Source organism: Empidonax traillii, unplaced genomic scaffold (assembly GCF_003031625.1).
Source record: "Empidonax traillii isolate 1590-97213 ecotype Southwest subspecies unplaced genomic scaffold, ASM303162v1 scaffold126:size1624879, whole genome shotgun sequence".
Classification (NCBI taxonomy): Eukaryota; Metazoa; Chordata; class Aves; order Passeriformes; family Tyrannidae; genus Empidonax; species Empidonax traillii.
The window spans coordinates 699,538-715,228 of NW_020955319.1; the positions used below are offsets into that span (position 1 = coordinate 699,538).

The window sequence follows — 15,691 nt, forward strand, 5'->3', positions numbered from 1 at the left end:
TGTGAAATCAAGTTAAATTTCAGACTCATTTTGTGTACTTCACCAACTAAGTTTTTTTTCTGATAAACAACACCGTGGACTAAGTTTGTGGACAGAAGCACATGGAACTACTTAGTTTCAGCTGAAACACACGTCGTGTTTCCAAAGAGAAATTACTCTAAAAGCATATAACTTTGCTCCTATATGGAGCTCACTGTTACTGGTCTTCCTTCCATCAAGACTTGGATTTATTTTAAAAAGCTGTAATTTAACATGAGTGCAGTTCAATCGCTGACTGCATGAAGTATGGTCAGCACCATCAGATACAGATGGCTGTCAATTCTAATTGTTAAACTCAGCTACCCAGGACATCATAGTAAGTCTGCAGCAGGAAGTCAGGGAGTAAAGGACTTTGTCTACAGTTTGCGCAAATCTCTTTGAAGACTGTTCTACTGTTCACTTTAGAAACTACTATCAATCACAAACTACAAATTCAAACTAAATTAAGCTACCCATTTTAACATAAAAATACTTTTTCAGAGTCGCAAACATCTGTTTATCAGTTCAGAAATATATTACATTGACTAATTTTTAACTCAAGTACCTGAAAGATGTGAGAGGTGGCCCTTCACTTTCTGTCAATCCTATCTCTGCCAACAAGCTGCTTTTCAGTTGTGCTGCAAGATCATGAGCTGAAGGCCCTGGTTTTGAACTCTCAGATTCTTCTGTAGGCACATTTTGTTCCTCTCCTTCCTTCTTTTGCCGATTTTGCATGCTCATAACATTTTTTAAGTTGGCTGCATAAGACATTTTAGTCGGAAGAACCTAAACAAGAAGCAGTAAAATTTAATTGCACTTTCAAAGCATTCTAAAGGCTTTTTTAGCACATATATACATACACGTGTATTTTAAATCGCACAAAACTGAGCACAATAATTGACCTGTTAGAACAAAGTTAACACCATAATTTCAAAAAAATTACCCCCCCAAAACAAAACAACAACAACAAAAAAACCAAACAAAACATTTTCCCCACTTTACGCTTGCGTTTAATATCCTTGCCATTTAATGCTCAACCTAATGGCAAGTCAATTCTGCTGGGCTGTAGGGAGACTTAAATCTTTCTATCACATATATAATTGGCATTTCAAAATTAACTCAAAAATTACTTGAAATTTGCTATAAATCAATGATCATAGAAGTTCCTATATTTTAAAAAATAAGTATACTTTACAGAAAAAAATCCAAGTTTTCACATGCACTGGGCTTTGAAATTATCATTCTGAAAGCTACTTGAAATTCTCTCTGAAAACACTTGAGTGTCTTTTTAAGGAATAAAGGTACTAGTTTAAACTACCATATTGTTTACAATAAAAAAAACTTTGTATTTACCTCAAGGCAGTTTCTATCCACTGTAACTTCCATTAAGCATTTCCCAGTGTTGGCAGAAGATGAATACAGACCTTGACTGGGTCGGCCAAACAGATCTTCTTTGCGAGCATTTGGCTGAAAAGTAACAAAAGCATTCTGGGTAAATAATATACTTCAGTTAGGAATGAAAAAGCAAACTGCAGCTTTCTTCCAGAACACCATCTCTGATGTCACCTGTAATAGGTGAGGCTGGTCTGCCAGGGGGATGGCCTCTGCCAGAGGAACCTCAAAAGGATTGGGTGGAATGCAGCCCAGGAACGTCATAGAGTCTGATCTTCTGAAAAATGGATGGTTTTGGCCAGTCTCTGCTGGGAGGGAGTCCTCATCTTTGTCGTTGAGTGTAGCACCTAAATATCAGAGATTTCAAATCAGTTTTTACAGTTATAAAAGCAAAGGATTTAAAACACTGAAAATTAATATCCTTCCCTCTTAGCTATCTGACTGGAGGAGTATCTCTGCAAATGTACTTCTACAGAATGCTCCCACAAATGCTGTACCTTTATTAAGTTGCTTAGTCATCACTTGTATTCTTTTTACTCTACCTAGCTTTACTGAACAGGCACCTTTACACTTTGTTTAGAGTACACATTCTACCATTTTCAGGTGCAGTTTCACCAGATTAAAAAAAATCAGCTAAAACTCAAATTTTAAATATTGTCATGTAGAACGATAAGTAAGGACACAAATACTGCAGTTTAGAGAGAAAGGAGGAAAAAAGAGAGCCCTGAACTGAGGGGCAATAAAACAGGCAATGGCAGAAGAAATTTGGGGAATTAACAAAGGTAAGAAAAATTTAACTTTTGGAAAAATCCAACTTTAATGTAACATATACAAGTAGCAAAATTTATTCAAAGTTCCAGCTAGCTAAAGGGAAAAAAACACTAAGACAGTCTGGCATTTTGGTATGCTATATAGGTGTTTCTGTATACTAACTTTGATTGGTGTCATCATCATTTTCATGTTCTGAATCTTCATTGTCAAGACCCAGTTCCAAAAGTTCCCGAGTTCTTGGGGAAAAAAAAGGAAAATAAAAAAAAGAGTCAATCGCCTTGAAGAAATTATTAGCCAAAACATTTACATCTGTAGCACAATCAGGAAGTGTACTCAAGAGTTATAAATAACAAGAACAAACTCACTCTAAAACCAAAGTACTGTAAAGAACTACTCATTACATACTCACTCACTACGTCACTAGCACAGTTACCTTTGGAGCCACTGGGCTCTATCAAGTTTGATCTTAAAAGTTACAGCTTCAGGCAGTGATAGATATGCTTGTTTTTAAAGACTATATCAAGAAAAAAAAAATCCTAAGAACCCTGCATTAGCAGAAGAAATATGCAAGTGACTACTATTCCAAAATTTAATAATAATGTCATTGATCACATTTCAGCAGGTAAGTCTGCAATCTGCACATTAAAAAAATTGACTTCATTGCATTATAAAAAGAATCAAGAACTTTAATTAATAGTCATTTCTGGCAGTTTATGCATTGTGAAATGTGCTCTGAAACTAGATGGAGACCAACACAATTTCACTTGACCTAGAATACTAAAATGTCATGTAACAGAAGCAACAGACTATTTGAATCATTTATTTTTATTGAAAAGGTCTAGGCCTTCACAATTTTAGACGTATTTCATGAGAATTTCACAGTTCTTTGATGATCAGTTATTAGACAGATTTCAATATGTCAGTTTTTTTGGAAAAAGCGGCTTCCAGAAGTATCATATTGCCTGGAAAAGACTTAAAGCTGTGGCAGTAACAACTCAAGTTGGACAGTACAAAAACTTGGTTATTGTACTATATCATTCTTACTTGTGAGGAAACTACTGTTGACAACAGCACCCTCTGGTATACATTTTGAGGTCATAATCTCACATTACCAAGACTAAAGTAGCAGTCCAATATATATCTAAAATATACCTTGTATTTTAGTTACTAAATTTGTAGAGAAAATTAAAAGTTAAGTTTCACCTGCAGTATTGAAAATTAGGAACAGGAAGGGGCCAAGATCTGCATTTATTTAACTGTTGATTAGGACTGTTCAGGTGCATTACCTAAAAGCCTAGTAAGAGATGAGAACAGATGTAGACTACCAGCATGTGGATATTTCTATGATCATTGTCATTTGAAATTTAAAAGAAATTATAAAAAGAAATCTTAAAACATCTTAAAAATTAATAAATGCACCTCATAAAATGCCGTAGTTGTAATGCAGAGTTTTTCAACTCAAGGACATTTTCAGTAATTGCTTTCCCTACTGTGCTTTAAATACCAGGTAAGTCCCGAATACACACAACCAAATGGAAAACAAAATCACTAAGGCCCATTATACCAGACACTTGTATAATGTCATCATAAAGATGACATTTTCTCCAATGTCATCTTTAACATGTTTGACAGATAGCTAAAGAAGTTATGTCAAATGTTAGGAGCAGATTGCTTTTTTCAGCTGAGAAATTTTCCTGAGTATGTCTTTTCGAGGCACTGCCATGGAGTTAAAAATCCAACTCAAACTTCAGAGTAAAAAATCTTTTACAGCAATCAGCATAAAAAGGTCAGAACAGGGTACTGCAACAGGCTTACCAAACACAGGCACATTACACACATGCATATTCTTTCTATAATATGCATGTTATTACACACACACAAAGATACATAGATTGATGTCTATATTTATATGAGTTACTGAGTAACAATGCCAGTGACTGAAACAAAAGCATACACTGCCTTTGCACAAGCTTTTCTTTCTAGCAGTCAGCCTCGATACCTTTTTCTTTCCAGCTGAGGAGTATCCAATGTTGTCTGTTGATTCATTGCTTTAATCCAGTAAATAAGGGCTTGAAAAACATATGCTACATGCTTTAATGAACAGACATCCAGAACAGGAAGGACATCCGAATGCTCATCATTGTGAGAACGCATCAACGACAGTGCGTAGTTCAGGAAATCACCGCGTGCTGACATCATTCCCTGACGGGCACTGAGTAAAGTAGCACGTCTAGTGAAAGAAAAGGATTGAATACAGAGAGATTAGGCATCACAGGAGAATGAAACCTTTATGTCTCTGTTTTTGAAATATGGATGCAAAACCTCAGTAAACCACATACAAAAAGTCTCTAAGAGTTGCAATCACATGACAAGCAGTTCAGATGCAGTGTATTGCAAACAGCATTGAGAGGAGTCTAGTGCATCCCAATAAACCAAACAGTGGCAACGACACTGGAGCCCTACTTCAATCAAAACAGTAACTACACGGCTATACTTCAAAATCAGATTCCTAAAATGTCAGTGAATAAGATTTGACTGTGAAACTGGTAATTCATATTACATGCAATAATCAAACTATTTTTATACCTTCTTCCCTCAAGTGTTCTTAAGCTGGCTTCCTCACGGGCTGTCATCCTTTCCCTTCTAGCTGAGTTCTGAGAAGCATGGAGAGGATGATTTGGATGCCCAGGATCACCAGCAGATGATAATGCAGAACCATAACGCAGCTGAGCTTCAGTAGAGTCCATGATGCTAACCATCCAATTCCAGGTAGGAATAAGCTTTTCTTCTACGTAATTCTATAGAAAATAAGATTTAATTAGTTTTGCAAACAATAGAACTAGAAGATGATAATGCAATCTAAACATAAGCCTTCATCTGATTCCCTACAAAGAGGATGAAAACCATGCTCAAGAATGACCAGTGACCAGGTTTTGAAAGCTCTTTTGAGACTGCTGATTTACTGTGGTGGTATGCTGCTCTCTTCACCTAATATTTTGATATTTGTAAAGCATTCTCACCATCCTCTCTCTCTTTTGAGAATCTCTTCTACTCCTCACCTTATGACCACTCACCATCTCCCAGGTGCACACATCCTGGGGGTTTTAGCTCAATTACTGACTTTCTAGTAGCTTTAACAACCCTCATCCTGCTATGGCATTCACCAGCCAGATCTTTCACCATTCTTCATGCCTTGCGACTTAACTCACTGAAGATGACAAAGTTAAGACTTGCAGAGAGAACTATGTCTGCATACAAGTTCTCCTCCCAGTCTAGTCTTCTCTTCACATGTTCCCAACACAGGCTGTGCAAACCTGCGTTTCTTGGCATTTGCTAACTCCATTGACCTGTTAGGTTTTTTGATCCAAGTCAGACTGCTTTCTTCATTCCTCTACAAACTGGTCTTCAAAAACAACCCCTACACTCTTAAATGTTCTTGTGTCCACTAAACTAACAAAATGCTGTCTCAAGACCATTTCTGTATCCAAACAAAACCCCACTGCCAAACTTTCACATGCTAATAACAAACATCTTGCTGCCTCAGCTGGACAGATCTCCTCTTCACTTTTACCATTAAGAATCTCCTCAACAGAAAATTATTTGAGCCTTCTCCATAATAAAACTACACTCTCTTATCTCTTCTCCTGTGTATTTACCCCAGTGTTTGATATACCAGAGTATCTTTCTAACCTTCCTCTCTCAAAGCAGAAGCTTTTTCCTTCCATCACACTGTGAAAATAGAGCCATACAAATACCATGTAACTCAACTGCAAAGAAATATATTGTCATCAGGTTTTCACATCCCAGCACACAGCACTACTAACAGAAAACAACATCATTTGATTTCTTGGCCTCCCCAAAGCAGCCATGTTATTCTGACAATTATTTTTGTACTAAATTCAGCACAATTATTTCACTCTATATGCTATGCTCACATAAAAGGTGATACATATTTTCCTAAACACGATGGAGTTCCTCCTGGGTTGTCAGTCTTTGAAACTTATGCCTCTACCCGTCAGACACCAGTCTTCCCCTTCAAGTATTTCCTCTAGAGATGCATTTTTCATATACTTTCAAAAAACGGCAGTCAAGAGCACTGTACCAAAAAATATGCACATAACACAGAAAGGACATACTGAAATTATGTTCCTCTACAAAAATTTGCATGCTCTTACCTGCAAGTTAACTGCATCTTGGTAAGTTAGCTTCACTGCAGCTGGGATCTGGGAGTATACTAAATGATTGTACTTGGGAATCAGACCCATCAGGTCAGATATCTGCCGTATCACAATACTGTATGCTCTTGCCAAACTGCTTGCAGATGTCAAATAGCTGCTTGCATTGCTGGCCTCAAGCGCTGCGGCTGCTGCTGCAGCACTTGTACTGATGGTACCACTCCGACGTAGGTTCGATGGGTCAATATAAATCAAGCCTGCTGAACTTGCTAAACATAAAAGATGATATGGTATTAATGAATTAATTTAATGTTTTCTTCATGTTTTGTGTATTGACTGATACAATGAAGATTTCCAGAAATAAACTTGTAAATATTACTGAAACTACAACTGTAACTAGCAAAAAATTACTAGCTACAGTAAGCACACACAGATCTTCTTAAGAACTGCAGCAGATCCTTTCCTTTTTTTAAAATTCAAAACTAGGAACAGCCAAGATAGGTCAGCACTAAGACAAAGAGACAAGATTTTCATCCTTGAGAAAATAAACAGAAACAGAGGAAGGAACAAAGCCAGAGCTAACTGCCACTCGTGTGCAATTTACTCAGACTTGCCTGCTGGGGTTGACGTACTGGAAGGAGCTGTGCTAGTGGTCCTCTGGTTTTGGGTATTCCGTACAGCCCATTGCATGGAACGGGGAGCCTGGGCGGCACCATTGGCATGTGAGCTATTTGTGGTTCGTTCCAGAGGCTCATCAAGCATGAAGGTCTCCTGCTCTATGTCGTCACTCTGACTGCTGCTGCTATCAGAGTCGCTGGAATCATTTGACTGAGAGTCATCTTCAGAAAAAAATGCTGGCACACTGCTTGCTCCTGTTGAGAAAATAAACAACAGCTGACAACTGCACATCTGTGCACATATACATGCCAGCATTGTAAACTTTTTCCATGAGAAGAAACTACATATAAAAAGGTTCAAGTACCACTACTGAAAATGTTAAATAAATTATCCCTACAACATAGTGCTAATTGTCTCAGAGTTTTATGAAAAAGCAGTACCACTCCTTACATTTCAAAATATAAATTAAAAAGTAATTTGATTTAAAAATTCTTTGCTGATTCTAACCCCAGGCAGCGAATTCTAAAAATTAGCTTCCAAACTGGACAATAAAGCAATTGCTCTCAAAAAGCTGTACAATGTTTGCTCAGGTTTTGTGTACTGTTTTAAACCATAAACCATTGTTTTAAACTTCTATGCTAAAAAGTGAGTGAGAACATTTGATTTCATTTCATTTCACAAGAGTGCAAGGTGATGTCTGTCTAACATATGCACAAGCTCCTTAAGAGCAAGAGAGACAGAACACATCTTATTGCATATCTTGTCCAAAAAGTCTCCACAGTACCTTACTATCAGAACAGAGGAAAAAGAGGAAACACAGGGAAGGAGGACAGTTCTTAATCCTAGTATCTAAATTTAAGCAGTTAGATTAAACACAAAAAGATGTGGTGTACCTGCTTCCGACCCAGCAGTAGCTGCAGTGACAACACTTCTGCGCCCACTGGCATTGTCCTGGTTACTGTGGTTACTCTCACTGTCACTTTCTGTTTCAGCAGCAGCTAACAAATCCAACTCCATATCACTGCCTATAAAAACAGTATACAAAACATCCCATATTTAGAAAGAGAGAAAAATTACTGTAGTTACTCATGAGACACATTAAACAATACCCAGAGCCTCTCACTATAGCAGAAGTTCACGGATATGCAGGGAGGTCGTAAAAGCAGTGCAGGGAGGCAACAACACTTGGAGCGTATTTTCTTATTTTCCAGAAATTAGTGACCCCCAGCCCTCTCACTCTGCACTGCACATGTATATTCAACACACACTGAAAATAAAGACTTTAGGGATTCAGAATTAGTCACTCAAGCCAAAAGACTCCACAACTCTTCATATACATGTATCAGGACAATTAACCATATGCTGTTTCAAACTACTATCTAAGGAATATCTGAAAACTTTAAAAAAATCCGATTAAATATAAAGGGTCTATTTCAGTTTAATTTTTGAGAATGAAATGTTTGAATACTCAGCAAATTAATAAACAGATTTACTGTAACGTAAATGGGTTGACTGGAAACACAAAGAACAGTCAAAAGAGAAGATAATTTTTTAATTGATATGATTAAATTTTTTTTAATCATAGCTTTGGGCCTTTTAATCCCAAACTAAGTAATACAAGACAAGTAGTATTAATGTCAAACATTTCTATACAGAATTCAATAATTTTATCTACAAAATATTGAACCATAACTTAATATTCTGTGATTAGTTTGAGAACTGGTTCACATGATTCAGATCCCTTCTGAGAACACATCTACCACAACTATGATTATATCATCAGCTGTACAAGAGCTAGGCTATTCTTTTAGTTCTTCAAGTACTCTATGCCAACATTTTCCAGTAGCAAATACAAAAGACAAAATACATATTGTTAACCAAGAACATGGTAACATTTGATGCCTTTGGTGTTTTTTAATCCTTTGGGACCTTAATATTTTTCCCTCATGCAGAAAGAGAAAAATAAAAATGCTTTTGTACTTGCCTACTGCAAGTTATCAATAATTTTATCTCCTTCTCTAAGATGTGCAGTCTTAGAGAGAGTCTCTCTACTCGTGCAAATCTCCCAAATTTTTATAACTGGTGACTTCAAAGACGCCTTTACTTTTTGATGAAGTTTTCTCATTCAACCCACAGTGTAGGATGTACATTATACATACCATCCTCATCATGCTCATCATGCTGTCCTTCTGCTTCAGCATTTTCTTCACCACGTTCTTCCTGTTCATCATGATGGTCTTCTTCACCAGCCACCCCCTCAACCACTTCAACCTGGAAAGAGTATTGTAATTTTACGCTAGAATATCTTCCATATCAGAGATAATTTATGTATTTTCAGAAACACAGTGCAAAATTTAATTTAGAAACTAAGAAACAAAAACCACATATTAGAAAAATGACCTCAAAACTGAACTGATGTGAACAAAAAATGAACTGACAGCCACTGCAGTTGTACATGGCTGTACAGTCTACAGTGTTGTGGAGGAAAAAAAAATCAGGTTTACAAATAAAACAGCCTTGAACATTAGATTTTAATGCTGAAAGGGTAAAACTGACCACAAAACCTAGAGTTAGCTTCTAAATACTGAAGACGTAACATCTTGCTAAAAGACCCTCTCACTCTCTAATAGAACCTACATTGGAGCAGCCGTGTGCTGAAAGACTTTAGAACTTTTTTAACAGAGAGCTATAACAGAAATAGAATAGAAAACAACAATTACAAATGGCTATTAAAAACGCTTACAGCACACTATGATTTCATGGGGTACTACTCAATATCTTGAGGTCTTGATGCATGGATTTCTGGTTCAGATGTTAAAGATGTGCCGTATTGAGAAGAAAAACCATATACAAAAAACTGACCTCTTCCACATCTGCTGAAACAATATCATCTTGTTCTTCATCCCTGCCACGAACTGGCTGTGACTGGCTGATTCGTCTTTGCTGAGGATTCCTTATGATGTAAGATGACTGAGATTGACTAGAACTTAAAAATTAAAAAAAATTAGATTTGGACCTCTGGATGTCACTTATGGCAAAACTAAGAAAAACTCCAAAATAAAATCACCTTTAAAAGTTATTGACAAAAATGAATAGTGAGCATTAACAAATTTTACCTGCTAGACTGGTCAGATGACGGTCTGGGTGGCAGAGGCTCCACAGAAAACAGTTCTTCACTTCCCTGCATAGCGTCTATACTAGTGCTAGCAAGAGTAAACGGTGCAGTAGGACGTGCAATTCCCATCCTGACTGGAATAATTAGAGATTCTGCTACATTGCATAACTCTTCAACAGCATAGGGCAACAAGGCCTGGAATACACGTTTACATTTTCCGATTGGCTGTGGAATAAAATTGCTAGGGGAAAAAAAATACAGACAAATAAAGGTCAAATATGTCTTTTTTCCCCAAAAAAACACTTCACAACAGTACTATTTGTCTTGACTTTTTGGAAAAAAAAAAAAAAAAAATCTTTAACAGATACATACATTTGTGTGTATAATAACAACATGCACAGCTATCGAAGGCAGTTAAAAAGATATATCATTCTGTAATTCAAGACTAAGGCTTGGTATCTAAATCTAATACTGACAAACAATGATAGATTGCAATTTTAGCATGTCAAAAAAACCCTCCTACTTCCAAAAATCCTAACACCATAAACAGAAAGGTTCAGTATGAACATGTAAGCATTGCATTAAAAAGCTACAGGACGTATCACCAGCTACTGTGCCATCCTGAGGTTTGCATCGTTCCACATCTGTCTACAGACCACAAATTAATTCAGATGTTTCTGCCTATTGTTGATTTGTATCAACTCATTTAATAAAAGAATAAATATTTAAATAAAGGAAAAAGGCAACCCCTCCCGCCCCCCCCTCCCCAATCAATACACACATCTTCACCCCTTACTTTTTCTTTTTGGAGGAAGCCATTTCCACACTAAGAATGACAAACACTCTTGCCACAGAACGCAGAAATCTCATTGTAACAGCAATAGCTTCTTCTCTGCGTCCTGGCGTGTACTTGTTTTGTAATTCCTTTACCAGAGTACCCAGCAATGTATCTAAGAGCTGAAGAAACAGGTCATTACAACCCAGTCAGACGCATGAAAAAAGACAGATTAAGATTCAAAGGGAGATCACAGTCACTGCAGTATAAATCCACAAAACCAAGACTAACCTGAAGTTAGTTTCAAATTAGTCCCCAAGCATGTGATCCAAAATACACTATAATATATTATTCAGAAAATCTATGTAAAACATAAGTAAGAGCGCTTACCAAAATGTCTGCTGTACACTTTACAATAAGGCAGTGTGTAAAACAGTCCAAGCGAATAGTTCCACTTTGCTGATTAAGGTAAACTTGCTCTTCAGGCAGAAGATGACCTATCCTACTGCTTGCACTAAGACTTGGAAAAAACAAAAAGAAAGGAAATAAATTTATGTAAGTCAGTAGGTCTCAAATATCAGATCTAACTTTACAATGACAACTATGTGTAAATACACACGGGTCTTTATTTTCCTGGGAGCCAAACATGATCATGGACTTCAGTGCATTCCAGTCCTGCAAAACACGTTCCAAAGCAAGCTGGGCAAAACGAGGAGGTTCTAAATCATGATCAGGCATATCAGAATCTAAAAAAAAAAACCAAAACAACAACAAAAAAGGCAATATAAGAAAGAGGTACTAAAATATGGAATTTGCCATTTATTTCACTGAAATGGCTCTTACCTTCAGGATTTGCAGTTTTACGATTACGATCTTCCCTAATTCTAGGTGGTCTGTACTGGCAATGTTCTACAGTTTGCCTGGCAACTGTCTGTACTAAAAACAACAGCAGATGTTCTCCCCTGCAATGAAAAAATTATTAGTGGAAGTATGATATACCACATATTTAAAAGGAATAAAAATTTTGCTGTCCTAGTCATTGCAGATATGAACTTACCTGCTATTTGGCATGGTGACAAGATTTGTGGTGGTAAGCAGGCGGTAAAGGAGATCAAGGCGAGCAGACTTCTGTCCAGCAATGAGTGTTTTACACTTGCACTTCTCCCAGCAATCACAGTAGGCTGTTGGAGATGTTCGTTTGAGCCTACAAGAAATGGAAAAGGTGAGGTGCAACGCTGCTCAGTAATACACCAATTTTCTCTGACCGTGCTGAGGAGGGTTAAGTGTACACCTTAAGATTCCCACTGGAGTTCGTTTCTTACAGTAGCAAGATGACAAAACCTAGCTTAAAGAAGAAATAGAGTTTATACGTGGCAGCATTTCACATTTGCTATTCGTGTTTCTTACACTCATTTAAGAGGGCAGTTTCACTACAGAGCTTTCCCTAGTTCCTTAGTAAAACTCATCCAAGATGATTTATTCTTCCCTAAAATAGCCTCCACCCAAGAAAGTTAAGTTGGAAATACTCATGACATGCAGTAAAATCTCAGTAACTGTTACAGAGCTGAGAATATCTTTATAATTGTATCTATTACCTTATTATAGCTATGATATTAATGCTGTAAGATTCACAGCCTGTAACAGCAGCACAAAACATCTGCAGCTTCAAAGCTTTAGGTCAGGTTGATCTGACACTTCTTGATTGCTTGCTCATTTTTCCCTTTATTACAGTTATCTTAAGAGATTAATATGCTGCACTTCTTTAAGAAAATTCCCAAGAATGATCTGTTATCAGGATTCACTGGCTTCAGAAAACTCCTGGGGGCACCCAAAATGTAAACAGTATTATTTAGATACAATACTCTTAGAACATCAGTACTTTGTGGGTATGAGAATTACTCATTTACTCTAAATTCTACAAAGTGAAAAGTACAAAACAGCTTGAGGTTACTCTTTTAATTCCGACCCATGAAATAAATCTCACAGAGTAGAATAAAAAAGAAGGCTTTTTAAGTATTAATCTTCTTTGTGTAAGACTGGAACACTTTAGACAAGGAAAAAACTTATTAACTATCAATAAACAAAGGAAACAACAAAATATTGATTTAATTAAAAGAAACAGAACACAATACTTACTTGCAGTCATGCCCTTTGTGACAGACCCTTGCACATTCTGTGCAACAACAAAGTGATTCCAATAGGCCACATGTTCGGCATTCAAATATATCCTAAAAAAAAAGATATCATGCATAGTTTTCTTCCTACTACACTTGCAATCTCAGAGTATTTCAGGATACAGTAACAGTGCACTTGTTCAAACTGATGCCTTAGCTTAGAAGGAGGTCAGGTCTAGACAGTGAAACTTTGTTGCGAGTTAAGAGTGTTCATTGTTTTCAAAGAGCTGTGTCCACCCAACTTCTTGTCAAAGTTAAGCAGAGGGGGAAAAGCCACACCCATTAATAGCCATTTCTGAGGAACACAACCAGCTTTGAGAGTACAAAGCAATTCAGGGAGGCAGTAACTATACCAGACGTAAAAGTCACAGTAATTTAAATAATGCAATTAATAATTTAAGAGTCAGATTAGCAGACTAACACAATACATGGTCAAAACATATTCCTATTTAGGTTAAAAGAAAAAAACATCCAAACTTACTTGGTTAATATGTTCTGCACCAGTCCAGGTAAAACTGCATGTATCATTACAACACAACACATACAAAGGAGAATCATCTGGATTTGTACCAGAAGGACAAACCATTCCCATGAACACATCATCTTCTTTTTCACTGGAAGCTGCTTCAGCTGAAATGATCAATATAACACCAGTGTTAAAAACAAAAATAACCAAAACCTACCAACAGAATCCATACCCAGCAGATGTTTGCCATTACAAAATCTCATACAGAATTAGAAGTTTGAATAAAATCCGTTACACCTTTTTGAGAAAACTTTCTGCTTGTCACATTATTTCTTACAGAAGCTGCTGAAAATCCCTAATTGAAAAACACAACCATCAACTCTTCCCACGTTTTAAATTCACTTATACTTTAATCAATTCAATTAATTCAGTGAACCACTATTTTGAAGGATTATGGACAATATTCTTAAAAGGAATTCTTGTACCACACACAGTCCTATAGAACTGTGGTATGACAATGACAAATCAATTTACATTTCTTCCTAAATTCAATTTCACATATTTCTCTTAATAATTAAATATCAACATTGAAAAATAGTCAGAAAACATTTGTTTGTATGTAAGTTTTTTCAGGAACAGGATCTAGCTTGGCAGACTGCTTTATCATATCAGGTTTTTTCAATTCAAAGAAAGATATTCCAGGTGATACCTTTGTGCTACCAAAAAAAAAAAAACCTTAATCCACTGGTTTGAAAAGCAATGAATTGCTGAAAAGACTATAAAGAACACAAAAGCAATAATATTCATAGAAATCTATTGTAATATACACACTACAGAGAAAGATACTCCATAACAGTAAAATGTCCAAACCATGCAGCAATATAGTTTTAGTAACGACTCTGCACACATGTTAAGTGTGCACACACTTCAGAAAACTTTAGGAAACCACATGTTAATAATTACTGAAACTGTTGTACCTTTAGCAATTTTCTGTGCAGTTTCTAGAATTGTAATTGCAGCAGGATATGCCCGGCCACTAACTGCTGACATAAATGGTGTCATGCCTCTTGCATCCCTAGGGGAAAAAACAACAGACGAGTTAAAACATTGAATTTTTTTTGTTAGAACATGCAATGTAGGACATAAATACATGAAAACTTTGCACTGATAATCTTGTGCAAACAGAAAAGCCACAGAGTGAATAAGCACTCTTATTTGTTTTACTTCTGTGAAACAGACCTACTTTTAAAGGATGGCAGGACACAAATACCGTTGATATTCTAACTCCCTTCATTTTAACTAACAGGCTTTTAAATAACATTTTTAAAAAGGTTTCTACGTAATATATTTCAGGTAATATAACATTATAAAAGAGAGCAAGAATTTATATGAAAATCCTTACTTAGCTGACAGCAATTCTCGTAGATAAGGTTGCAGAACAACACTATCACACAGCAATTTCAGTATGAAATGAGCATTTGCCTTCCGATCCTTTGATTCCACTACAGATGGTTCAGTAGAAGGACCTGTAATGAGAAAAAAAAAAATTGAAGAGAAACAGTTTTTCCTCAAAAAATGATTACCTGTTAAAAGTAAATAATTCACTGAATCACTGGGGTGATTAATTAGTAGCTTGACTATTCAGTGCTTTCAGCAATACTTCACAGAAGTATTGTAAATTTCAGTTCCAAATTACATTCTGAAATACACAGAGCAATGCCAATTTCATACTGATTACCACAGCTTTGCATATTTGTCATTCCCCAGGTAAAAATAAATTTTTACATAAAACATAACATGGTGCTTCATTTACTTTCTGCACACTTGTGAAATTCTGCTTCAATCCAATCTTCATCTGATAAGAGGCATTTTCATATGCAGAAAGTCTGTGCAAGCAAAGACAGCTTTTGAGATAATTTTCCTTCTAAAGCATAATCAAATAAGCAGTATGTCCTCACCTGGTATTGTGGAGGTGCTAGGTCCTTGGCCGGTGCCAGTCGCTGCTGTGGTAAGAGATCCCACAGCGGGGGCCAGGATAAAATCAATGTCACCATCTTTCAGTAAACAGAACAGCAGGATGTATATCAATACATAAAAACATCCCTAACAACATGCTCTTGCTGCAGTGTCTAACACACTGCAGGTTTTCTGTATTTACTGGTACTCTTTCCTACAAACGGCCACATT

The 15,691-nt window shown here is 36.5% G+C and overlaps 1 protein-coding gene across 14 annotated transcripts in view; it reads right to left on the bottom strand.

The window, feature by feature from the left end:
- The window catches only part of UBR5 (ubiquitin protein ligase E3 component n-recognin 5), an 87,307-nt gene that overhangs the window by 10,406 nt on the left and 61,210 nt on the right, over positions 1 to 15,691 (bottom strand). For 11 of the 14 annotated variants that reach the window (XM_027883422.1, XM_027883424.1, XM_027883426.1 and 8 more), the window contains 22 exons: positions 15,463 to 15,558; positions 14,907 to 15,030; positions 14,482 to 14,579; positions 13,520 to 13,668; positions 13,001 to 13,092; positions 11,922 to 12,068; positions 11,708 to 11,826; positions 11,484 to 11,610; positions 11,255 to 11,384; positions 10,886 to 11,046; positions 10,091 to 10,330; positions 9,837 to 9,960; positions 9,134 to 9,245; positions 7,868 to 7,999; positions 6,971 to 7,228; positions 6,357 to 6,625; positions 4,768 to 4,979; positions 4,181 to 4,411; positions 2,344 to 2,417; positions 1,585 to 1,757; positions 1,372 to 1,485; positions 584 to 804 (listed from right to left, as the gene is read on the bottom strand). In XM_027883422.1, the coding sequence (XP_027739223.1) occupies positions 584 to 804; positions 1,372 to 1,485; positions 1,585 to 1,757; positions 2,344 to 2,417; positions 4,181 to 4,411; positions 4,768 to 4,979; positions 6,357 to 6,625; positions 6,971 to 7,228; positions 7,868 to 7,999; positions 9,134 to 9,245; positions 9,837 to 9,960; positions 10,091 to 10,330; positions 10,886 to 11,046; positions 11,255 to 11,384; positions 11,484 to 11,610; positions 11,708 to 11,826; positions 11,922 to 12,068; positions 13,001 to 13,092; positions 13,520 to 13,668; positions 14,482 to 14,579; positions 14,907 to 15,030; positions 15,463 to 15,558 (3,403 nt within the window). The remainder of the gene's footprint in view (positions 1 to 583; positions 805 to 1,371; positions 1,486 to 1,584; positions 1,758 to 2,343; positions 2,418 to 4,180; positions 4,412 to 4,767; positions 4,980 to 6,356; positions 6,626 to 6,970; positions 7,229 to 7,867; positions 8,000 to 9,133; positions 9,246 to 9,836; positions 9,961 to 10,090; positions 10,331 to 10,885; positions 11,047 to 11,254; positions 11,385 to 11,483; positions 11,611 to 11,707; positions 11,827 to 11,921; positions 12,069 to 13,000; positions 13,093 to 13,519; positions 13,669 to 14,481; positions 14,580 to 14,906; positions 15,031 to 15,462; positions 15,559 to 15,691) is intronic. The other 3 variants (XM_027883418.1, XM_027883413.1, XM_027883423.1) reach the window with 3 other exon arrangements.